Here is a 24,775-nt window from a genome sequence, read left to right as displayed (position 1 = left end):
GTGAATGCAGTGAACATGGAAGTGCAGATATTTTAATAAAATCCTGATTTTAATTCCTCTGCATATATACCCAGAAGTGGGATTTCTGGATCATATGGTAGTTATATTTTTTTAATTTTTTGAGGAACATCTGTACTGTGATGTAGTGGCTGTACCAGTTGGCATTCCCACCAACAGTGCACACCCTCACCAACACTTGTTATCTCTTATCTTTTTAATAGCTGTTCCAAACAGGTGTGACATTAATATCTCATTGTGGTTTTGATTTTCCTGATGATTAGTGATGTTGAGAGTCTTTTCACATATTTCTTGGCCATTTGTATTCCTTCTATGGAAAACTATTCAGTTTCTCTGCCAACTTTTAAATTGGATTTTTTGCTATTAAATTTAGTGATTTATTAAATTTAATTTAATATAGAAATGCAACTGTTTTCTGTATGTTGATTTTGTATCCTGCAACTTAATAAGTTTATTTTTTCTAACAGTGTTTTGATGGAGTCTTTAAGATTTTCTGTATGGAAGGTCATACCATCTGAAAAAAAAAAAAAGTTTTACTTCTTCCTTTTCTATTTGGATACCTTTTATTTTTCTTGACTGATTCCTCTGGCTAGGACTTATGTTGACTAGGAGTGATGAGCGTGTTTGTTCACTCTGGTCTTTCCTGATCTCAGAGAAAATCTTTTCAGCCTTACACTATTGAGTAATGTTGGCTGTGGGTGTTATATATGGCCTTTATTGTGTTGAGGTTTGTTCCTTCTATACCCAGTTTGTTTTAGAGTTTTTATCATGAATGAATACTGTATTGTGTCAGAAGCTTTTCCTGCACTTATTGATATGATCATGCAGTTTTTATCTTTTATTCTATTAATGTGGTGTATCACATTTATTTTTGCATCTTGAACCATCCTTGCATCACAGGACTAAATCCTGCTCATTCATGGTATATGATCCTATTAATGCATCGTCGAATTTGATTTGCTAATATTTGTTGAGGATTTTTGCATCTATGTTTATCAGGAATATTGGCCTTTTCTTGTGGCATTTTTTATCTGGTTTTGGTATCAGGATAGTACTGGCCTCATAAAATGTGTTTGGAAGACTTCCACTCTCTTCCTTTTTTTGAAAGAGTTTGAGAAGGACTGGCATTAATTCTTAGAATGTTTGTTAGAAGTCACCAGTGAAGCCTTCTGGTCCTGGACTTCTGTTTGTTGGGAGGTTTTTAATTACTGATTCAAAATCCTTGCTAGTAATTGGTCAGTTTAGATTTTCCATTTCATCGTGATATAGTATTACTAGGTTGTATGTTTCTAGGAATTTACTCATTTTTTTCCCTAGGTTGTCCAATTTGTTGGCATATGATTGTTCATAGTAGTCTCTTATGACCCTTCGCATTTTTGTGGAATCAATTTTAACATCTCTTTCATTTCTGATTTTATTTTTTTGAGTTCTCTTTTTTTCTTGGTGAGTCTAGGTAGAGGTTTGTCAATTTTGTTTATTTTTTCAAAGAACCAGCTTTTAGTTTCATTGATCTTTTTTCTTGGCTTTTTAGTGTCTATTTCATTTATTTCTGCTCTAATCTTTATTATTTCCTTCCTGCCACTAACTTTGGGCTTCATTTGTTCTTTTTTTTTTTTTTTTCAAGTTCCTTGAGGTGTAAAGTTAGGTTGTTTATTTGAGATTTTTCTTGTTTCTTGAGGTAGGTATTTATCACAGTGAACTTCTCTCTTAGAACTGCTTTTGCTGCATCCCATAAATTTTGGTATGTTACATTGCCATTTTCATTTCTTGCAAGGGAAGAAGAAAGGAATAGAGACAAACTACAAAAACAGCTTGAAAACAATTAACAAAATGGCAATAAGCACATACCTATCAACGGTTACTTTAAATGTAAATTCACTAAGTTCTCTAATCAAAAGATACAGAATGGTCGAATGGGTAAATAAATAATAAATACATTCTGTATTGAATTCTTCACTACAGTCATTGTGTTCTTGTTTCAGAATTTCTGTTTGGTTCTTTCTTTTGTTTTCTGTCTCTTTGTTGAACTTCTCATTTTGTTCTTGTCTTTTTTTCCCTGATACATTAATCTTTTATATGTGTTCTCTTATAGCTCTCTGACTATCTGCAGAACAATTATTTTGAATTCTTTGTCAGGCAGTTCCTAGATCTTCGTTTCTTTGGGCCAGTTACTATAGGCTTACTGTATTGTTTGTTAGAGATATATTTCCCAAATTCTTCGTAATCCCTATTGCTTTGTTTTCCTGTTCATGCATCTGAAGAAGCTGTTACCTCTTCCAGACTTTATAGACTGAATTTGATAAGGGGAGGCCTTTTACCTGTGGGTGAGAGGACACTGGATCATGCTGTGACACTGGGTATAGTGATGCAGGGTGGCAAATGTGGGGGCATGTGGCAGCTTGGTTCCATGTGGGCATGATGTGTCTTTAGCTCAGGCCACTGGGGTCCACACCATTGACAACTGTGTGGTTCTTGATAAGCACTGTGGGGGATCTACAGTAGTTCTAAGCAATGCCTCTAGATTTGTCAGCTAGGGACCAAGGCAGGCTGTGGTAGAGGCCAGTCACAGGCACCCTTGTAGTGATGAGGACCACTGCAGAGAGCAAGGATTGGGGCCACCTCTGGTCTCATTGGCTGAAGTGGAGTCCCTAGCCATCAGCTTCCTCTCCTATGGTTTTTTACATTCTCCCCACAGGTGTGCACACTGCATTGGAGGCTGGTGGTGGGCATTGGGCAGGGGTATGCAATGCACAGCTTGGAGTGGCTAACTTTAGGTGGGCATGCTGGTGCTGGCCAGTGACAGGAGGCAGGACCTCATCTGGGCCCACAAGAAGCTGTGGGGTGCCTTGGTTTTAGGTGGCGCTCACTGGTGGCTGCATATCCCTCCCTTCCGCCACATGCATGCTCATTGCAGTGGAGGCCAATGATGGATGTCAGGCTGGTAGTGCACAGTTGGAGGGGCAATCCTGAGCATGGGCACAGTGGTGGGGTTCAGTGTGGGTGGGTGGTGTTAGGCTGGTATCTTGCATTTGTGCAGCTGCATCAGCCCTAGTTGGCTGCAAGTGTGGCTCCATGGCTCTGCTGTGGGTGGATAGGGATTCAGGTGGCTCGCGTCTTATACTCTCACAGCTGTAGAGAGCTATAATGTATATATTCTCTCTTTCTCTTTCTCTTTCTGTATTTATTTATAGAAGAGCATATAGTGGCTTATAGTGTAGGTCTTGGTATTGGTGGGGGAAGGGTGCAGAGAGGGACTCAGGAAATTGGCATCAGTGAACACAAACACAAATGCCTGTGGGGGAAAAGCTGGCAACATCTGTTGGGGTCTGCGGTGTCCTTTGGCTTCCTCGTTGGTGAAATTTGCTGAGTTTGTCTGAAGAGCAGGTCTCTGTGAACTGTGATCCCTCTGGCAGCTTGTCTGCTAATAATAGCTTGTGCTTTTTATTCCTTGTTCCTAGCCAGCTCAGTACATCTCAGGTTTGCTGGTCTAGGTGGGGCGAAACCAAAGCAGGACCACTGTACATTGCACTGTGAAGCTGGAGAAGCTGGTCAGTCACCCCACACTTCTTTTCTTGGCAAGAGGAACTCTTTCTAACTGGAAAGTTCCTTCTGAGTACTGAACAGTGCCAGTTTGGGGAATGGGATGATGCAGACAAAATGGAGTTACCTTCCTTTTCTTCTAATGTGATTATTCTCAGTTCTGTTGTTCTTAAAACTTCATAAGTGGACTATAGAGGTCTTCTGGATCTGGTTTTGTTCTTGGATGGCTGTTCAGACGTTGATTTTTATGGGACAGTTGAGAAGCTGGGTTTTCTCCCCAACTGATGGACAATTTTTTCTTTCTTTCTTTAAATATGCCATCCCATTATCCACTGGCTTTTATTATTTTTAATGAGAAGTGTGCCATATATCTTATCCTTTTGTCTCCTGTATGTATCCTATGGATGCTTTAAATGTTTTCCTTTTTATTGAAGATTCCCAGCTATTTAGTTTTGATGTACCTTCTGTAGTTTTTTGTTTTATCCTCTTCTTTTCCCCATCAACCAAGGCCCTGTATATTATGACAGGTTGTATCATCCATCCACCTATGCCCATACTTGGCAGTGCCTCTAACACTCATCAGTCTCTGCCAGTCTAAGAAGGGCATATCTCTCTGGAGTTAGTTGTTTAGATTCCTTTGCCCGTACACGTCTCTAATAGCTTTTAAAAGGTATAACTTTGTTTCCTTCCAGGTGAATAACCAATTATATCAGTATTATTTATTAAATAAACCACACTTTTCCATCTGAAATTGAAATATCTCCTCGTTATAGCTTGTTTTAAATATACCTGGATCCTTTTCTGTGCTCTACTGTCTTGTATTATTTTTCTAGGCCTACATTACTTTCAACCTATATTATTTTCAGTATTTTTGATTGTTTTAATATTTCTAATGCAAGTCCCTCCTCATTGGTCTTATTTATTCAGAATGTTTTGTGCTCTTCATATATAACTGGTGGGATTATAAATTAATATTTGTGCTTTGGGAGCTAAAGAAAAATTTGGTCACCATGTTCAGAGTGCGTCCACAATGCTGGGCCCCATATAGAAGTGGGGAAATGGCTTCCTTCTCTGCTTTGTGCCATACTGCGTTACCTGGGTCACAAAGCATTTCTGCTTTGCTCCTGAGTCTCAAGGTCACTGTTAACCTGCTCTATCCATTCTTAGGCCTCACCACCATTTTTAGCCAAGAGGGCCTGAACACATTATGCAACAGAGGTGAACCCTGAACAGATACCATGCCGTTCTTTCTTTTTCTTTTTAGCCTCTCTTACCACCGTTGTATTTTCTTTATACTTTTAAAACAAAATCTTCCAGACACTAATGTGATGAGACAGAGAAACAGTGTTATATACATCAGCAGTTAATAATAAAGTCTTCCCTTTCATATTAGAGAAGGAAATACGATTGCTCCTCAGTAGAAGAGATCATTAAAGACGGGAAAGGGGTACGCTCCAGCAGAATGGGTTAAAATAAAAGGGCTGACAACACCTGGTATTGGTGAGGATGTGGAGCACCTAATATCATACATTGCTGGAGGATGTATAATTTAATACATCTGTTTTGGAAAATTGGATGACATTGTGTACTGGCCCTCAATATATATGTATTCTGTTTGTTTGTAAGTCTGCTACTAGGTGTATATACAGCAGAAGAAATGTTTATGTCAAACAGTGTGTACAGGTATGTTCATAACAATTTTATTTGTGATAGCCCTAAAATGGAAACGACTCTCATGTACATCAGTAGTAAAATGGGTTATAAAATATGCTATATTAATACAATGAAATACTATCCAGCAGTACAAACAAGGAATTACTGATAACACATAATATAACATGACTGAATCTCACTGGTAAAACATCAACTGGAAGAAATCAAACACAAAGCACAGTATTATATGAATTTCAAAAACATATCTACTGTAAAGGAATAAATAGTTAAACTATTGACATTTGTGATGGTTAGTAACTGCCTGGAAGGGAACATGAGGCAGCCTGTTTCAGTTCTGGAAATTTTTTAATATTTTCATTTTGGTTATGGTTATACAGGTGTATGTATATGTAAACTTTCATCGAGGAGTAACTTAAGATTTATGCATTTACTGTATATAATTATACCTAAGTACAAAACTAAAAATTTATTTAAAATTTTTTTAAAAATTATTTTTATTGGTTTCCTGTGCTTTCCCCACCTCCCACCCCCAGAAAGACCCGCAGCGATTCTGCCTGGTAGTATGCTAAGTGGATTCACATTAAATTTATGTAGCAATTTGGAAAGACTTTATTGATACAGCACTAAACCTTTTTTTAAAAAAATTCAGTATACAACTTATTTAGGTCATTTTCTATATCCTGTTTTTTATAATTTTCATCATTAAAATTTATACAGTCTTTGAGTTTGTTTTTAGATGATTTTCATTGTGAACAGCCTTCTCAATCTATTTATATTTCTTATATATTGCCAATATTAAAATTTTATTTTGTACATTTATCTTTTGTCAGTTGTCTTGTCAAATTTTTTTATTAATCTTTCAAGTCAGTTTGGTAGAGACTCAAATCAACTATAGGAAAGGAGAATTGTGTTTACTGATATTTTACTAATTTTTGCACAAACTAAAAACTTATAAAATCTGTGTTGAATGCTTAGGGATGCATCCTTGCCTCATTCTTTTTTAGAGCTGAAAAGTGTTAAGGATTTCAACAACAAATATGTTGTAGTCTTTGTCTTTATGTTGTTTACCAACATATCACATAACACTAGTTTTTCTAGACATTTTTTATTAAGCTTGGCTGCAGGATTTTTATCAGATACCTTTTTGAGATCTAGTATTAAAATCATTTATTTTTCTTCTTTACATTGTTGATAAATTGAATTTTTTGAGTTCCTAATATTGAGTTATCCTTGTATTTCTGGGAAAAAAATGTATTTTATTATATATGGTGTGTATTCTTTTTATTCTCTGCTGGGTTTTCTGATACTCAGAAAGCTTATATCTATGTATAAGTGAAGTTACTTTTTGTGCTATTTTCACAATGTGGTTTGAATATTAGTATCTATAGTTGTTTAATAATTATTGGACTTAATGTGACTGGTAAAGTCAGGCTTATATTGTGCTCTATTTTGCACAAATTTCTGAAACTTAGTAATTTACCTTTGAATCGCCTTTCAACATGAGGGAATCTCTACTTTTATTTGGCTACAGAGATAATTTTAGGTAAGTAGTTTTCTTGTTTAAATAGATACACGTGGAAAAACAGGAATTTTTTGAAAATTTATTTGCTATAATATACATTTTTTAATTTTTAATTTTATGGTTTTTTTCCCCCACAGTCTGTGGTCGATGACTGGATTGAATCATATAAACAAGACAGGGACATCGCACTTCTGGATTTAATCAACTTTTTTATCCAGTGTTCAGGATGTCGAGGTACAGAATGTTGGAATAAATGATGTACATTAAGACTGTCAGTCCAGCAGTGTTGAATTTACTTTACCTTGTGTTAGTCATTTTATAATTCATCCTGGAATTACGTGCTCATCTTTTTCTGATAAAATTATTTTTATTTAAGTATATTTCTCTTTTTTTTCTGGTTCAGTTTTACTCAGCAGACTTATGAATTTTTTAATATTTTGAAGGAAATCTCAAATTAATGAATTGGCTTTTTAGATCATGAGATTTTATAATTAATATTTACTGATATTATTTGTATCTGTGTTCCATATTATAAACTGTGCTAGTTGCTAAAATTCATTATTTTGAGTCCTCATGTTATAGATGAAATGCTTGAAGCTTAAATAATTCAAGGTAACATAAGTATGAAAATCATTTTTCTTAAGTTTACAGTCATTCGGAATCCATAGACAATTTGTTAAAAGTAAAGTTTTATTTTTATCATATTAGGAGATAACTGATAGATACTTTTCTTCTCTAGAATAAATATTAACAGGTTAAATGTGCTACATGGGGAAAATCAGTTGGTAAAGACCGTTCTTTACTTATTAATACAGAAAGAATGGTTGTCTTTTTTTTTTTTTTTTTGCGGTACGCGGGCCTCTCCCTGTTGTGGCCTCTCCCGTTGTGGAGCACAGGCTCTGGACGCGCAGGCTCAGCAGCCATGGCTCACGGGCCCAGCCGCTCCACGGCATGTGGCATCTTCCCAGACCGGGGCCCGAACCCGTCACCCCTGCATCGGCAGGCGGACTCTCAGCCACTGCGCCACCAGGGAAGCCCAGAATGGTTGTCTTTTATTGAGATCACTGACCAAATTGATTTCTTGAAGGTTTTCTTATTTCTGACTAAGTTATCACTCACCATATTGACATAAGAAGTTTATCAAATATTTACAGAGGACCTAAGTTATACTAAGCACTGTTCCAAAGTATACAGATATTATCAAGACAGCCTCTGCCCCAGTATTAAGAGGAAGTTTAATTTTTAAAGAAGGCTTTATCGCAAAGAAAAAGAGGGAAATATACCAATAGTTTACTAAAGTGCTCAGTGCCGTGAAAGTAATAATAATAAAACTGGTTACAGTTTAATGACTAGTATGTGCCAAGCTGTGTGCTTTACATACATTAGCTCATTTAATATTGGTTTGACCCTTCTATCAGTCAGCTGTGATTTTTATTCTATAGTTCAGGAAAGTGAGAATACAGGGTTTAGGTTAGTGTTTGGACATCATACAGTTTGTAAGTGCCAAATTCACTGTTTAGATTCAGGCTTGTCTCAATCTGAAGTCTGTATGTCTAACCAGAGGGTAGTGTGGGAATAACAAGGAGGGGCTTCTGATCCAACTTAGGCTGTGTGTTTCTATGTATGTGTGAATGTGGGGATATTTGTGAGAAAATGCATCTCAGAGGAAGAAACTCTACCCTGGGACTGAGGTTGAGTAAGGGAAAATTAAGGAGGAGGAGAAAGGCCAAAGTTAACAGATTGTGTAAAAATTCTGGAAGACAAGAAAATACAGCACACTCTAGGACATAAAGAGAGTTTATGGCTGAATCCTAGAGCATAGAGACAGGTGAGGATTGGCAAGAGATTAGTTTATTTGAAGGAAAGTGAGTTTGTTAATTTTACAGTCTTAAAATGGGAAAGGCAAGCACTGAGTGATGTGCTTTACATATGTTATCTTGTCTAAACTGTGTAATTGTCCTGTTAGATTGAGTTTTGATTTTAAAACAACTGGTAGTCTTAAAAATCTTTCCTTTTGTAATTCATTCCCATGGTTCAAAAAACCAAAAAAAAAAAAAGAGAGAGATTTGTAAAGCAAATACCACTTCTTGCCTTCCTGTCTATGTCCACAGAGTTAATTGCTCTTAACTACTTTGTTGTATATTCATCTGTCTATATAAATAGGAAATATATGCTCTTTCCGCTCCCCCCCCACCAAAGATACTGGTGTATAGAGAGCTTTCTTGGTTTCCTTCCTTCCCTCCCTTCTCCCCTCCCCTCCCCTCCCCTCCCTTCTTTTCCAGCATCATAGCATTCATTTCTTTGTGTGTATGTACAACAATTTATTTAACTAGTCTTCTATTAACAGACCATTGCATTATCTGTAGTCTTTTGCTGTTACAGTGAGTAATTTTGTGCGTACCTTACTTGCTCCTGCTGGAAGAATGTCTGTAGGTTAATATATTTGTAATTATATTAGATATTGCCAAATTTCCTGATATGGGAATTATACCCATTTTTACTCCTATCAGTAATATATGAAAATGTCTGTTTCTTCTTGGTCTTTTCAACAAAGCGTTTTTATCAAATTTTTGTATTGCTCTTAGGAATGATTTAAAAATATGTCAGTATGATATTTTTAAATTGAGGTGAAATTCACTTAAACAATTAACAACCATTTTAAAGTGGGCAGTTCAGTAGTTTTTAGCACATTAACAGTGTTGTGCAGCCACCTCTCTCTAGTATCAAAACTTTCCTTTTTATCACCCCAGAAGAATACCTAATATTCATTACATAGTCATTCCTCATTCCCTTCTTCCCTGCAACCCTTGGCAACCACTGATCTGCTTTCTACTCCTATGGATTTGCCTGTTTTAGTCATTTTATGTAAAAGGAATTGTCCAATATGTGACCTTTTGTTTCTGATGTCTTTCATTTATCATAATGTCTTCGAGGTTTATCCAAGTAGTAGCATGTATTGATAATTTATTTCATTTTATGTATATGTTACAATTTGTTTATCCATTCATCTGTCAATGGACATTGGGTTGTTTTCACTTTTTGGTTGCTGTGAATATTGCTGTGAACATTCGTGGACAGATATCTTCTTGAGTACTTATTTTTTAATTCTTTGGTGTAAACACCTAGGAGTGAAATTGCTGGATCATATGGTAATTCTATTTTAACTTTTTGAGGAACTGCCAAACTGTTTTCACAGCAGCTGCACCATCTTAAATTCCAGAAATGTATGAAGATTCTTATTTCTCCACATCCTCTAAAACACTTTTATTTTCCGATTTTTAAATTTTACTGACCTAGGGGGTATGAAGTGATATCTTATTATGGTTTTGATTTGCATTTTCTTAATCACCAGTGATCTTGAGCATCTTTTCATGTACTTTTGGCAATTTGTATATCTTTCTTGAACAAATGTGTATTGGATCCTGTGCTTATCTTAAAATTAGATGGTTTTTATTTTTGTTGTGAGTTATTAGAGTTCTTTATATATTCTGGATATTAAACCCTTATCAGACATACAACATGCAACTGTTTATAACTTGCAGCTATTGGCTTCCCGCTCTGTAGGTTGTCTCTTCACTTTCTTAAAGATATTCTTTGATGAACAAAAGTTTTAAATTTTTATGAAGTCCAACTTACCTATTTTTTCATTTTTTTGCTCATGCTTGTGGTGTCAAATCTCAGAATCCATTGCAAATTCTAAGAGCCTGAATATTTATCTCTATGTTTTCTTCTAATAGTTTTATCATTTTAGATCTTATATGTAGGTCATTGATCCATGGTTAATTTTTGTATTTGGATGATTTAATTTGTATTTCTCTTACAAGTGTGGCTTAAGAGCCATTTCTGTTTCTTTGTCTTGAATTCTCTGTTCTTATCCCTTGCCACTTCCTTTCAGCTGTTTTCATAGTTCCTGAAAAAACATTTGACAAAATGGATTTTAAAACATTCTAATAAAACAGACATAGACGCATATTTTCTTAATATGTTTAAGAGAGAAAACTTACTGTCTCTCACATCAGTGCAGTATAGTAAAAATCTAAAATAAACCCAAGTACCTGCGAAACTGTGGTAAGCAGATATTAAAACATATGAAAGAAGAGAACTACAAAATACAGCTACACCAAGATACCATTTTCACCTATCAGATTGATAAAACTTAAAAGTTATAACAACACTCTGTTTTTTAGGCTGTGAGGAAACAGACACTATTACATTGTTTGTTGGAAGACAAATTGATACAATGCTCATGGAAAGAAATTTGACATTATCTACCAAAATTACATATGTTTTTATCTTTTGACCTAGCCATCCTGTTTCTGGAATTTTGCCATGAAGATATACCTCCAGTTTTATGAAAACATTCACAGGGTTACTCAATACCATATTGTTTGTACTTGTAAAATATTGGAAACAACCTAAATGCTGAGATATAGGACAGTGATTGAATAAACTGTGGTACAACTTATACAATGGATTTTTTTTGTCATTGCAAAAAATTATGAGGAAGATCTCTGTGGACTAATGCAGGGAGATTTTCAGGATACATTTTTTAAGTGCAAAGTGCAAAAGAGTGTCTAAAAGTATTCGAGTTTTTTTTAGAAGAAAGAAAGGGAAATAATAGAATATACACATGTATCTGGTCATTTGACCAAAAAGAAACAAAAAAGATAAGATAGAATGATTGGCTACCCGTTGGGTGTGTGTGTATGTAAATGAAGTGGAAAGCTTAGAGGGAATTGAGGTAAAGGGATGATACTTACTGGAATATACTTTTTGAATAGTCTTGACCTTGGAGTTATCTTCATGTTTCACATACTCAGAAAGAAAAAAAAAGAAAAATCAATAAAGATGGAGGGAAAATCCTAAAACTGGATGCTATCAGAACAGATGAACCAGGCCATGCCGTAGCATAAATAACATAACCACACTGACGAGTGTAAAAAGTATAAACTAAAGTAAATTTTGAACTCAGTGCTCACACTGTAAAACTAGTGGGGGAAAGTGAAGAACACAGTATTTACCTCCTCAAATTGTCTGCTTACAAGATATCTATTATGGGTAAAATGGTATTGATACTTTACCTGTACAGACTTGGTAGACACCACCATAAACAAATGATGAAAGCGAACACTGCCAGTTATAGAACTAGTTAATAGCATGTACTTCGTGTTATGCACCTAGAAGAAGAACTCAGCCTCACTTTTGTAGTATTCTTGCCAAAAGTTCAGAGTCTGAATCTACTCATGAGGAAACGTTGGACGAACTCAAATTGAGATATATTTTTCACAATAACTATACTGTACTCTTTAGAAGTGTCAGTATCATGAAATACAAAGAAATGACTAGAGAACTGTTCCAGATTGGATACTAAAGGAACTGAATGCGTTGCACGATCTTAGATTTTTTTTTGGTAGAAAGAACATTGAGACAAATCCTGAAATCCGAAATCAGTTCTGTGGGTTTGAACATAAATTGTTAATTTCATCATTCTGATCATTGTACTGTAGTTGTATAAGAGTTTTGTTTTTTGGGGGAAATATACACAGGAGTATTGATTAATAAAGGAATATGTAAAGAGTGAAAGAAGGATAAAACAAATGTTTACATCTGAGAATTTGGTGGATATTCAGAAATCCCTTGTACTTTTCTTACAACTTTTCTGTAGTCTGGAAAGTAGAAAATGGAAGGAAAAAAAGCCTTTTAACCCCAAAGCCAACATAATGCTCAAGGGAAACTAGTAGAGTCATTTTCACTGAAGTGAAACAAGGCAGGGATGTCCACCCTCACAACTCCTATTTAATATTGGCAATATAAGCTGACACATTTGGATAATAAAATGAAGTAAGATTACTATTTGGGAGTAATATTGAAAGTTGAGAAATTTCAAGAGAAACAGTTTACAAAACTAATAAAGGCAATATAATAATTCTGAAAGAGGGAGATCAAAATGGCAGAATATGAGGACACTGAGCTCCCTTCTCCCCATGAACACCTCAGAAATACAGTACATGTGTACCTACTGTCGTTGAAACAAAATGTAGGCTGGGAGAAAGGCTTTTCTATAACCAAGACTAAAGAAAGAGCCACATGGAGTTGGATAGGAAGGGAGGAGAAATGATCGGGTCTGGACTTGCGCCCTAGTGAGGAGAGAATGTCAGATGCTCAGGGACCAGGGGAATAAGACGTTTGAACCACATACTGGTCTAGAGCTGGCTCTGACCTGGCCTTACTTCTGAACAGGGCAATTGTGGTCCAGGACTGGATGGCTTCACAGGGGAATTCTACCAAACATATGAAGAATAGCTACTACCTATCCTTCTCAAACTTTTCCAAAAAATTGAAGAGGAGGGAACATCCCCAAATTCATTCTACGAGGCCACTATCACACAGATACCAAAACCAGACAAAGACTACCAAAAAAAAAAAAAAAAAGAAATTACAGACCAATGTCTCTGATGCATATAGCTGCAGAAAACCTCAAGAAAATATTAGTAAACCAGGGCTCCCCTGGTGGCGCAGTGGTTGAGAGTCTGCCTGCCAATGCAGGGGACACAGGTTCGTGCCCCGGTCTGGGAAGATCCCACATGCTGTGGAGTGGCTGGGCCCGTGAGCCATGGCCGCTGAGCCTGCACATCCGGAGCCTGTGCTCCGCAACGGGAGAGGCCACAGCAGTGAGAGGCCCGCGTACCACAAAAAAAAAAAAAAAAAAAATTAGTAAGCCAAATTCAGCAATATATAAAAAGGACCATACACCATGATCAAGTTGGGTTTAATATAGGGACACAAGGATGGTTCAACATTTGTAAATCAATCAGTGTGATATGCCACATTCACAAAAAATAAAAATCACACAATCATTTCAATTGACAAAATTCAGCATTCATTTGTGATAAAAACTCTCATCAAAGTTGGTATAGAGGAAACATGGCAACATAATAAAGTCTGTTTCTGACAGACTCATAGCTAACATCATACTCAATAGTGGAAACCTGAAAGCTTTTCTTCTAAAATCAGGAATAAGACAAGTATGCCCAGTCTCACCACTTCTATTTAACATAGTATTGGAAGTCTTAGCCACAGCGATCAGAGAAGAAAAAGAAATAAAGGAATCCAGATTTGAAGGGAAGAAATAAAACTGTCACTATTTGCAGATGATATGATACTATATATGGAAAACCCTGAAGTCTCCACCAAAATATTGTTAGAACTAATAAATGAATTTAGTAACATTACGGGATACAAGATTAATATACAGAAATTTGATGCTTTTCTAAACACTAGTAATGAACTGTCAGAGAAGAAAACAATTCCATTTAAAATCTCATTGAAAAGAATAAAATGCCTAGGAATAAACTTAACCAAGGAGGTGGAAAATCTATACTCATAAAACATTGTTGAAGGAAACTAAAGATGATACAGAAAACCAGACATCCCATGTTCATAGATTGAAAGGATAAATACTGTTAAAATGTCCGTAATACTCAAAGCTATCTACAGATTTACTAGAATCCATATGAAAATACCCGTGACGATTTTTACAGAATAAGAATAATTCTAAAAAGTATATGGAACCACAGAAGACCTTTAATGGCCAAAGCAATCTTGATTAAAAAGATTAAAGCTGGAGGAATCTTGCTCCCAGGTTTCAGACTATGCTACAAAGCTGTGGTAATCAAAACAGTATGGTACTGGCACAAAAACAGACAGATAGATCACTGGAACAGAACAGAGACCAGAAAGAAACCGACCCACATGTGGTCAATTAATCTACAGCAAAGGAAGCAAGAATATATGATAGGAAAAAGACAGTCTCTTCAAAAAGTAGTGCTGGGAAAACTGGACAGATACATGCAGAAGAATCAAACTGGACTGCTTTCTCACACCATATACAGAAACAAACTCAAAATGGATTAAACACTTAAATGTTAAGACCTGAAACCATAAAACTTCTGGAAGAAGTCACAGTCCTCTCTTTGACATCAGTCTTAGTAATATTTTTTTGGATGTTTCTCTTCAGGCAAGGGAAACTAAAAGCAAAAATAAACAAATGGGACTACATCAAATTCAAAAGCTTTTGCACAACAAAGGAAACTGTCAACAAAATGAAAAGGATGCCTACTGAATGGGAGAAATACTTGCAAATAATATATTTGACAAGGGGTTAATATCCAAACTACATAAAGAACTCATAAAACTCAACATTGAAGAAACAAACAATCCAATTAAAATTGGACAGAGGACCTGAGTAGGCATGTTTGCAAAGAAGACTTACAGATGGCCAACAGCCACATGAAAAGATGCTCAGCATCACTAATCATCATGGAAATGCCAATCAGAAGCACAGTGAGATATCACTGAACACCTGTCAGAATGGTTATCATTAAAAAGACCCACATCCATGGGAATGTACTTCGGTGTAGCCATTATGGAAAACTGTATGCAGATTCTTCAAAAGAGTGAAAATAGAACTACCATATGACTTAGCAATTCTACTCCTGGGTATATGTCCAAAGAAAATGAAAACACTATTTTAAAAAGATATATGTACCCCAGTGTTCACAGCAGCATTATTTACAATGGCCAAGATACGGAAGCAACCTAAGTGTCCAATAATAGAGGAATGGATAAAGAAGAGGTGGTATATATACACAGTATGGTATTACTGAGTCATAAAAAAGAATGAAATTTTGCCATTTGCCAGAACATGGATGGAACCAGGATTTATTTTGTTTAGTGAAATCATTCAGGTGGAGACAGAAATCTGTTCTATGTTATCAATGATATATGGACTCTAAAAAATAAATGAATACATATAACAAAACAAACTGACTCATAGAGAACAAACTCAAGTTTACTAGCTGGAAGAGGGGTGGAGGAGGGGCAAAATAGGGGTAAGAGGTTAGATACACAAACTACAATGTATAAAATAGATAAGATGCAACAATATATTGTACAGCACAGGGAGTATAGCTAATATTTTATAACTTTAAATTCATAAAAATATTAAACACGATATTGTACATTTGAAAGTAATATAATATTGTAAACTACTATACTTTAATAAAAGTGTCACAAAACAGTAATTTGGTAAGTTATTGAGATGGAGATGCTATAGATGAGTTTTTTATTAGAATAGGCAGTTAGAAGAGATAGAATAAAAGATCTTCTTTTTAAGGGGCTTCCCTGTGGTGCAGTGGTTAAGAATCCGCCTGCCAATGCAGGGGACACGGGTTCAAGCCCTGGTCCAGGAAGATCCCATATGCTGCGGAGCAGCTAAGCCCGTGGACCACAACTGCCGAGCCTGTGCTCTAGAGCCCGCGAGCCACAACTACTGAGCCCACGTGCCACAATGACTCAAGCCCGCGTGCCTAGAGCCCATGCTCCACAACGAAGAGCAGCCCCCTCTCGCCGCAGCTAGAGAAAGCCTGCACACAACAATGAAAACCCAACACAGCCAAAAATAAATAAAATTAAATCTTTAAAAAAAAAAAGATGTTTTTAAGATAAAAATGTGGAAAATGTTGGAAATTATTTCAGATCTACACCTTACTTGATAATGTGCACCAAGATAAATTCCCAGTGCATCAGGAGTTTAAATATAAAAACAACAATAAATAGCAGAAACAAACTAAATAAAAAAAAAACCAAATAAATACCAGAAAGAAATAAATAATAAAAGCACTAGAAGAAAACATGGAATAAATTTTTTTATTACCTTGGAGTGGTAATAAAATGTGACTCAAAATTAAGTGTAAGTCAAAATCTGTAAGTTATAAAAGAAATGATTGATGACTTATACTACAATTCAAACTATATTGGAAACATTTGCATGGTGGCACATTACAGGGAAAGTTCAGAAGGCGAAGGACACGTGGGGAAATTTTTTTATATTATTTATTGAGATAAGATTTGCATTTTATAAGGACTCCTTGTGTTGCAAAGTAATTTCCAATATCCACATTGGTGTTCTTTCATATCAGCCCAGTTACCTCTAACACTACATAAGAATCAAGAACAAAAAGGTGTTAAAAAATTTGGCTAAAGTTAGATGAGAACCAAGTAAGGGAGGAAAAAGTTGCAAAACTTATTTTCCTACTTTTTGACTAGAAGGGACATCCCTCAAATGACACGACAAATTGGAACACCATGTTGTGAGTAGAGTTTCAGCAGCCCCTCTTCTATTTTGCTCTCTTATTACTATTTTCTCATCTCGATCCTTGAGTCTGGAGTATGGTATTGGTTTCCTGCGTTAGCTATTTTAAGTTGCATCAGCAGCCCTAGCTGTTTCCTTAACCTTGCTCACACATCTGTGTTCTCCTCATTAAAATCTCTTTATTTAAGCCATCTGGAATGAATTCTTTTTACTTCTGGAACCCTTACTTAAAATATACTACTGACTAAATCAATGTGTGATAATAGGGTATATTCAGTATCAAGTAGGAAAGATTCAAAGGAGAAGTTCATTCAAACACTGTTCACTTACAGTTATTCATTTTAAAAGCTATGTAACTTCATAAATTTTCATAGAAATAAATTCTGAGGAAACTAAGAACACAATGATAATATTTATGATATTATGTATAACAAAATAAAGATATGTTATCTCTATATTCAAAGTATTATCATTGTTTAAAACACCACTGGTAAAGGCATACATATTTGGGTATATTCTAGCACCAGTATATAACAGATTTAAGAAATATATATCAGAGGTATTGATAAATAGTTTTCAATGACAATGTGATTTTTTTAGTTATTATAAGGATGTGTTTCTTAAGTTTGTTTATTATAGGTTAGAAATACCTTCTTAGTTGGTTATAACAAGTGATGGTTCTGTGTTGCAGTGCTTGTTCCTAACAGTGGATTTCCAAACGCATGAGGGCTTTCTAGGAGGTTAGGATTGCTAGAGAATTGATCTCACCCAGGAACAGTGACTTCAAGAGTTTCCTGAATTTCACATCTCGTGGGCTGATTACCATCTCAGTAATTTTTTCATGGTATCAATAGGCCAAAAAAAGCACCTAAAAGTTTCTTTTCGAAGTAGTTAATTCCAAACAGTTTAATTACGTCCTAACAACTTAGTAACTATAAGTCAAAATGATAAACATAGTTTTGGAAGAAAAATTAAAATTTCATTCTATTCTTAAATAATCACAATTATTTACTAATGGATATAGGTACCTGTTGGGCACTGTCCAACCACCCCAACCTTCATTGTTCTATCTGGGTGGGGGTGGGGCAGAAGTTGAGAACCATTGCTGTACATCAGTGGGGGATGAATTTACATCTTTATAAAATCCACTCTTCCAGTTCATGATCATTGTATATATTGCTCCCTTTATTTAGGTCTTTATTTTCATTCAACATTTTAGAGGATAGTTTTGTGTATGAGTGAAAAGGTGTTATATATGTGTTACCAAAATTTTTATTTCTGGACTTTAGGCATTTAAAAAATTCCTTATAAATAGTATCTTTTTTTTTCTTAAGTAGACTTAATTTTTTTTGTAAACCGCAAACTCCTATTAAAAAATACAGCGAAAATTACAGAGTTCCCATATACCCTTCTTTCCTCCCCACAGTTTCCCCTATTAACATCTTGTACATTTGTTAAAATTGATGAACCAATATTGATACATTGTTATTAACTGAAGTTCATAGCTTACATTAGGGTTTGTCGACTGAAAAAAAATGCACAACTTAAAAGTTGAGAGTTATGTTTTATTTTGTGGACTTGCTGAGGACTTAAGCCCAGGAGACAGCCTCTCAGATAGCTCTGAGGGACTGCTTCGAAGAGGTAAGGAAGGAACCAGGGTATATAGGAGTTTTTGCAATAAAAACCAAGTAGTCAGAACATCAGAATATTACTGTTAATTAAAGAAAATCTAGACATCTCAAGTTAATGAATTTAGCACTTTTTTATCTATGGGAAGATGCAAGAGTCTAGGCTCCTTGAAATCATTCCTTTGATATGCACCTTAACTGTCTTAGGCCAGTATCCTGTTTTTTGTATATCTTGATTTCCCTCAGGGTGCACAGTGGGGAGCCATGGCAGCACCTCATGGCTTGATGGCCATAACATCTTTGTTTACTAATATTACAGGAGAATTTCTTAGTCTGCAGGTGCACTGTAAATTTCTGTGAGTTTGGACAAATGCATGAGGTATCTACTACAATGGTATTAATAGTTTCACTGTTCTAAAAATCCCTCCTATGCTCCTATTTATCCCTTGCCAACTCTCCACCCCTCATCCCTGGCTACCACTGATCCTTTTTAAAAAAATAATAATAAAATTTATTTATTTATTTATTTGCACCAGGACTTAGTTGCGCAGGCGGGCTCCTTATTTGCGACTCGTGGGCTCCTTAGTTGCAGCTCCAGGGCTCCTTTAGTTGCAGCTCACTGGCTCCTTAGATGCAGCATGTGGGATCCTTAGTTTCAGCAGACGGGCTTCTTAGTTGCAGCTCACCAGCTCCTTAGTTGTGGCACATGGCCTCCTTAGTTGTGGAATGTGAACTCTTAGTTGTGGCATGCATGTGGGATCTAGTTCCCTGACCAGGGATCAAACCCAGACCCCCTGCATTGGGAGTGTGGAGTCTTAGCCACTGCGCCAGTGAGGTCCCTGATCTTTTGATGTTACATCTAATATGCATACTTGAAAGGAATTTAATTTGATCATAGTGTATTATGTATATATTTTTTACATCTTTATTGGAGTAAAATTGCTTTACAATGTTGTGTTAGTTTCTGTTGTACAACAAAGTGAAACAGCTATATGTATACATATATCCCCATGTCCCCATATCCCCTCCCTCTGGAGCCTCTCTCCCACCCTGCCTATCCCACCCCTCTAGGTCATCACAGAGCATCGAAATGATCTTCCTGTGCTATGCACCAGCTTCCCACTAGCTATCTATTTTACATTTGGTCGTGTATATATGTCAGTGCCACTCTCTCACTTCATCCCAGCTTGCCCTTCCCCATTTGTGTCCTCAAGTCCGTTCTCTACATCTGTGTCTTTATTCCTGCCCTGCCACTAGATTCATCAGTACTGTTTTTTAAGATTCCATACATGTGCGTTAGCATACAGTATTTGTTTTTGTCTTTTTGACTTACTTCGCTCTGTGTGACGGCCTCTAGATCCATCCACCTCACTACAGTATAACTCAGTTTTCATTTTTATGGCTGAGTAATATTCCATTGTATATATGTGCCACATCTTCTTTATCCATTCATCTATCATTGGACTTTTAGGTTGCTTCCATGACCTGGCTATTGTAAATAGTGCTGCAGTGAACACTGGGGTACATGTCTGTTTTTGAATTACAGTTTTCTCAGGGTATCTGCCCAGTAGTGGGATTCCTGAGTCATATTGTAGTTCTGTTTTTAGTTTTTTAAGGAACCTCCATACTGTTCTCCATAGTGGCTGTATCAGTTTACATTCCCACCAACAGTGCAAAAGGGTTCTCTTTTCTCCACACCCTCTCCAGCATTTACTGTTTGTAGATTTTTTGATGGTGGCCATTCTGACAGGTATGAGGTGATACCTGATTGTGGTTTTGATTTGCATTTCTCTAATGATTAGTGATGTTGAGCATCTTTTCATGTGTGTTTTGGCAATCTGTATGTCTTCTTTGGCAAAATGGCTATTTAGGTCTTCCACCCATTTTTGGATTGAGTTGTTTGCTTTTTTTTTATATTGAGTTCCATGAGCTGCTTGTATATTTTGGAGACTAATCTTTTGTCAGTTGCTTCGTTTGCAAATTTTTTCTCCCATTCTGAGGGTTGCCTTTTCATCTTGCTAATGGTTTCCTTTGCTGTGCAAAAGCTTTTAAGTTTCATTAGGTCCCATTTGTTTATTTTTGTTTTTATTTCCATTACTCTAGGAGGTGGGGCGAACAGGATCTTGGCTGTGAGTTATGTCATAGAGTGTTCTGCCTATGTTTTCCTCTAAGCGTTTTATAGTGTCTGGCCTTAAATTTAGCTCTTTAATACATTTTGAGTTATTTTTGTGTATGGTGTTATGTAGTGTTCTAATTTAGTTCTTTTACATGTAGCTGTCCAGTTTTCTCAGCACTGCTTATTGAAGGCACTGTCTTTTCTCCATTGTATATTCTTGCCTCCTTTATCAAAGATAAGTTGACCATATGTGCGTGGGTTTATCTCTGGGCTTTCTATCCTGTTCCATTGATCTGTATTTCTGTTTTTGTGCCAGTACCATGCTGTCTTGATTACTGTAGCTTTGTAGTATAGTCTGAAGTCAAGGAGCATGATTCCTCCAGCTCCTTTTTTTTTCTCAAGATTGCTTTGGCTCTTCGAGGTCTTTTGTGTTCCCATACAAATTGTAGTTTTTTGTTCTAGTTCTGTGAAAAATGCCAATGGCAATTTGATAGGGATTGCATTGAATCAGTAGATTGCTTTGGGTAGTATAGTCAATTTCACAATGTTGATTCTTCCAATCCAAGAACATGGTGTATATCTCCATCTCTTTGTATTCTTTTTGTTTTCTTTTATGAGTGTCTTATAGTTTTCTGCATACAGGTCTTTTGTCTCCTTAGGTAGTTTTATTCCTAGGTATTTTATACTTTTTGTTGCCGTGGTAAATGGGAGTGTTTCCTTAATTTCTCCTTTTTTTTGTTGTTGTTAGTGTATAGGAATGCAAGAGATTTCTGTGCATTAATTTTGTATCCTGCTACTTTACAAATTCATTGATTACTCTAGTAGTTTTCTGGTGGCATCTGTAGGATTTTCTATGTATAGTATCATGTCATCTGCAAACAGTGACAGTTTTACTTCTTTTCCAATTTGGATTCCTTTTATTTCTTTTTCTTCCCTGATTGCCATGGCTAAAACTTCCAGAATTATTTGAATAATAGTGGTGAGAGTGGGCACCCTTGTTTTGTTCCTGATCATAGAGGAAATGCTTTCAGTTTTTCACCATTGGGAATGATGTTGGCTGTGGGTTTGTCATATATGGCTTTTATTATGTTGAGGTAGGCTTCCTCTGTGCCCACTTTTCTGGAGAGTTTTTATCACAAATGGGTGTTGAATTTTGTTAGATGCTTTTTTCTGCATCTATTGAGATGATCATATGGTTTTTATCCTTCAGTTTGTTATTATAGTGTATCACATTGATTGATATGCATATATTAAAGAATCCTTGCATTCCTGGGATAGACCCCACTTGATCGTGGTGTGTGGTCCTTTTAATGTGTTGCTGGATTCTGTTTGCTAGTATTTTGTTGAGGAGTTTTACATCTATGTTCATCAGTGATATTGACTTGGAATTTTCTTTTTTTGTGAGATCTTTGTCTGGTTTTGGTATCAGGGTTATGGTGGCCTCGTAGAATGAGTTTGGGAGTGTTCTTCCCTCTGCTATATTTTAGAAGAGTGTAAGAAGGATGGATGTTAGCTCTTCTCTAAACGTTTAATAGAACTCGCCTGTGAAGTCATCTGGCCCTGGGCTTTTGTTTGTTGGAAGATTTTTAATCACAGTTTCAATTTCATTATTTGTCATTGGTATGTTCATATTTTCTATTTCTTCCTGGTTCAGTCTTCGAAAGTTATGCTTTTTTAAGAATTTGTCTGTTCCTTCCAGGTTGTCCATTTTTTGGCATATAGTTGTTTGTAGTAGTCTCTCATGATCCTTTGTATTTATGTGGTGTCAGTTGTTACTTCTCCTTTTTCATTTCTAATTACGTTGATTTGAGTCTTTTTTTCCTGATGAGTCTGGCTAATGGTTTATCAGTTCTGTTTATCTTGTCAGAGAACCTGCCTTTAGTTTTATTGATCTTTGCTGTTGTTTCCCTCATTTCTTTTTCATTTATTTCAGATCTGATCTTTATGACTTCTGCTAACTTTGGTTTTTTTTTTTTCTTCCTCTTTTTCTAATTGCTTTGTGTGTAAGGTTAGGTTGTTTATTTGCAATTTTTCTTGTTTCTTGAGGTAGGATTGTATTGCTATAAACATCCCTCTTAGAACTGCTTTTGCTGCATCCCATAGGTTTTGGGTGGTCATGTTTTCATTGCCATTTGTTTTTAGGTAATTTTTTGGTTTCCTCTTTGATTTCTTTAGTGATCTCTTGGTTATTTAGTAGCATATTGTTTAGTCTCCAGTCACGGTGTATTATATTTTTGAAATTATTTCTAGCTTTGGTTTGCTAATATCTTGTTCAGAATCTTTTACATTTGTATTCATCAATTAGATTGGCCTGCTATTTTCCCTTTTTATTCATTCCATTTCGGGTTATATTAAGGCTTTGCTAACTACAAAAAGTGAATTTTATGGAATATCTTCTTTTTCTGTTTTCTGGAAAACTAAATGAAGTTGGAATTGTTTACAGAACATTTGATAGAATTCACTATTGAAACGATATGGGCCTGAAATTTTTTTGTTGGAAGACTTTATTGATCCAATTTCTTTAACTGATTTAGCACTCTTCAGGTGTTTTATTATTTTGACAAGTTATATTTTTCTATAAAATTGCCCATTTCATCTAAATTTTCAAATTTATTTAATAAAGTTGTTTGCAATATTCCCTTATATTTTTAATGTTTATATCTTCTTGTGATGTTCACTTTCAGTAGTTTAATTCCTAATGTATTTTAATTTTCTTTTTCTTTGACTCACGGATTACTTAAAAGCATATTTCTTAATTTTCAAACATGAGATCTTCTGGTTAACTTTTGTTACTGCTTGCTTCTTGGCTTAATTGACTTGAGACCAGAGAAAATGTTCTGTATGATTTCAGTCCTTTCTTATTTGTGTAGTGTTGTTTTAAAGTTTTATGGTCAGTTTTTGCAAATATTCCATGTGTACTTTAAATTAACGTGTATTATGTATTTTCTAGGTACAGTTGTGTCCATTAAGTTAAGGTTGTTCAATAATAGTGTTAAAGTATTTTATACTTACTGTTCGCTCTTCTCAAAATCTCTGAGAGAGATATATTAAAATCCCACATCATGATTGTAGATTTATATATTTGTCCTTGAAGGCCTCCCCACTCCCTCACTCTCCCCTCCAGATCCTCTCCTTCACCCATCCTCATTATGTTTTTAGGCTCATACATATATTGAAATAATTCTTATAACTCAAATATTTTATATTTACTTTATGTTCTTCTTTATCTCTGGCAGTGCTTTTTTCTAAAAGTCTATTTATTTAAATTTTAATGAAGCCCACTACCTGTTATGGTTTTCTGGTCTAACCTTTTCTGCCTTTTTGATTTCATTGTTTCTGTGTATCTTTACCTCTTAGATACCTTTTGTAAACAACATAAACCTGAATTGTATGTCTTTATTCAGTCTAAAAACTGTTGTTGTTGTTTTTTTTTTTTTTTTTTTTTTTTTGGCGGTACACGGGCCTCTCACTGTTGTGGCCTCTCCCGTTGCGGAGCACCGGATGCTCAGGCTCAGTGGCCATGGCTCATGGGCCCAGCCACTCCGCGGCATGTGGGATCTTCCCGGATCAGGGCACGAACCCACATCTCCTGCATCGGCAGGTGGACTCTCAACCACTGCGCCACCAGGGAAGCCCTGTTTTTTTTTTTTTTTTTAATGCTATCACTTAATCCTTTTTTTACATTTAATATAATCACTGTATATTTGGTTTATTTCTTTATTTTTCTCTTCTTTGTTGCCTTTAGGTCTTTCAATCTAAAAGAATTCCTTTTTTATCCTCTACTACATTGGACAGTTTTTATGTTCTTCACATTCACTTAATGGTTACTCTAGAAATTATAGAAGTAATACTTAACATATGCCAATCTAACAGTAATTACCACCTTTATCCTTTTCCCAGATGGTAGAAGCACCTAGAATATCATAATTCTTTGATAAGAATTTCTTTCTTTCTTGTGTTTTAATTTAAATCTTAGTTTTCTGATTGTAATTATTTTTTTAAATAAAATTATTATTTATTTTGTTTTACCCATGTTCATGCCACTTCATATGTTTTTAATTTTTTCTTCATTTCATATGTATCTGGGATCACTTCTGCCTGATGGGCACCATTTAGAAATCCTT

At 35.6% G+C, this 24,775-nt stretch overlaps 1 protein-coding gene across 2 annotated transcripts in view; it reads left to right on the top strand.

The window, feature by feature from the left end:
• STAG1 (STAG1 cohesin complex component) overlaps nt 1-24,775 on the top strand; it is a gene marked incomplete at its 3' end in the record, with an annotated part of 433,334 nt that overhangs the window by 172,956 nt on the left and 235,603 nt on the right. For both annotated transcript variants that reach the window (XM_082624612.1, XM_082624611.1), the window contains exon 5: nt 6,892-6,988. In XM_082624612.1, coding sequence (XP_082480738.1) covers nt 6,892-6,988 — 97 coding nt within the window. The remainder of the gene's footprint in view (nt 1-6,891; nt 6,989-24,775) is intronic.

Source organism: Mesoplodon mirus (genome assembly GCF_964341445.2).
Source record: "Mesoplodon mirus genome assembly, chromosome: 6".
NCBI lineage: Eukaryota > Metazoa > Chordata > Mammalia > Artiodactyla > Ziphiidae > Mesoplodon > Mesoplodon mirus.
Note: the sequence above shows the minus strand (reverse complement) of the source record. Positions and strands in the feature narration are given on the sequence as shown.